This window comes from Acanthisitta chloris, unplaced genomic scaffold (genome assembly GCF_000695815.1).
Source record: "Acanthisitta chloris isolate BGI_N310 unplaced genomic scaffold, ASM69581v1 scaffold3126, whole genome shotgun sequence".
In the NCBI taxonomy this organism is placed as follows: domain Eukaryota; kingdom Metazoa; phylum Chordata; class Aves; order Passeriformes; family Acanthisittidae; genus Acanthisitta; species Acanthisitta chloris.
The window spans coordinates 58,182-59,934 of record NW_008677457.1 but is presented as its reverse complement, the minus strand read 5'-3'; the positions used below and the strand labels follow the sequence as shown (position 1 = coordinate 59,934).

The 1,753-nt window shown below is 43.1% G+C and overlaps 1 protein-coding gene across 1 annotated transcript in view; it reads right to left on the bottom strand.

Moving 5' to 3' along the window:
- Positions 1 to 1,367: 1,367 nt before the first annotated feature.
- Positions 1,368 to 1,753, bottom strand: part of PARVG (parvin, gamma) — a 19,520-nt gene continuing 19,134 nt past the window's right edge. The window contains exon 12 of the mRNA XM_009076501.1: positions 1,368 to 1,447. Coding sequence (XP_009074749.1) covers positions 1,368 to 1,447 — 80 coding nt within the window. The remainder of the gene's footprint in view (positions 1,448 to 1,753) is intronic.

The following is a 1,753-nucleotide window of genomic DNA, read 5'->3' as shown; positions in this document are numbered from 1 at the left end:
CTTAACACACAGATGGAGGATCAGACCAGAGATCAAATGTCAGAGTCACTGACGGCAGGAAATTAAATCAGTTTAGATGGAAGCCAAAATAACACCAAAACTTTCCTCTTTTTTTCATTAGATCTCTAGTTTTATGCAACATGACATAATTTTAAGGTCAAGGCACTATATGGTGGTTTTGAAGGAGTTCTGATTTAAACGCCCCAAGGAAGACTGAGTGCGACAGCTAGCATAAATTGTGGCTAGCCTTGCTACATGGAGAGGAGCTGCCAGTATGCTTGGGGATGGTGGCTGGGCAAATTCAGCTAGGAGAGTCTCAGAGGAGCCTGAGAGCCTCTGCAGCACAACTCATCTGTCAGATGCTGCGCAAGCTGAGAGTTTCACTACGAGCCTGAGAGCCTCTGCAGCACAACTCGTCTGTCAGATGCTGCGCAAGCTGAGCGTTTCACTAGTCCCAACCATGACAGCATCTACCTCTGCCAGCTGCAGAGGCAATCAGCATCCATCCACCTCTCCAGTGAGAGGAAGTGTGGACATGTGGGTCTCTCTTACGACACACCTGGCACAGGAATTGGTACTCCTGCTAGTCAGAGACTACGTTAGGACTGCAGCAGGCTGGAGGTGGCCACAATTTGGCATTGGCTTAGCAAGGAAATAAGGACATCTTTCTACAGCTGTTCAGGAGACCCCTGTGTTACTGCACAGTCTCATGCCAGCATGTTGTTCTGAGTTCCTTTGTCAGATTCAAGCAGATGAACAGTGAAACATTTATCAAACACTCAGTAAGCTCAGATTTCATTTCTGCTACCTATTCATTTGGTCTCCAGTCCATATCACCTGCTCTGACAACTGCTGACCATCTATCTAAAGAAGGTTTTCAGCTGGAGCTTCAAGTGTGTCTCAAAACTTCCCAGAGGTGCTGTGGTGAGTCTTTCATCTTTCCAGTTTCCAGAGTGACTCTGAAGCAGGAAAAGTAGGAAGGTTGCAATAAAAACTTCCAAATTCACCTTCAGGAACAAAGAACGCAGAGTCTAGAATAAACACACATTGCACTTTTTTGCAGCGTGAGTGGAGCTCAGAGAAAACAAAAGAGGGTCTGGAACAAGAGCAACAGCCACAGAATTACACAGTACACTGGCTGTGGACACATATTTACAGTTACTCAGGCTGTATTTGTGAAACCTTGCATGAATAACATACTTGCATATACAGCAAGTGTCAAACACAAGTGCATGCACAGAAACAGTGGCAAACAGAGATGGCAATCCAAAAATCACACCATGACATGCTGGGGAGAAAAAAAAAAAAAAGCTCAAATGACATGCTGGGGAGAAAAAAAAAAAAGCTCAGGCTCTTGGCCTTGTTCTTTATGCTTCTTTGGTCTTGTATTTGGAGTACAAGCAGTACAGAATCTTCATTGTAGTCTTCACATCTCCGTTCACAATATCTGGTGGATACACAAACCAGAAACAACAAAACCAGATGGGAAATATTAGCAATCCCTGGAACAGAAAGAGACTGAAACTGCCAATCTTCCACCTTTCCTCAATTATACTATGAACTTAGACAATCTAATTGCAACGAGAAGCAAAATAGGAACTACAGAGCTAGAAAACTAATTATTTATTAAATGAACTTGAGGAGAAGGGAGCTTCACTGCACTATGTTGTTGGAAGACAGGGTAAATAATACATAGTAAGAAATAATTCTTCTCTAGCAGAGAACAGAGTAGATAATTTAGTTGGGCTTTATA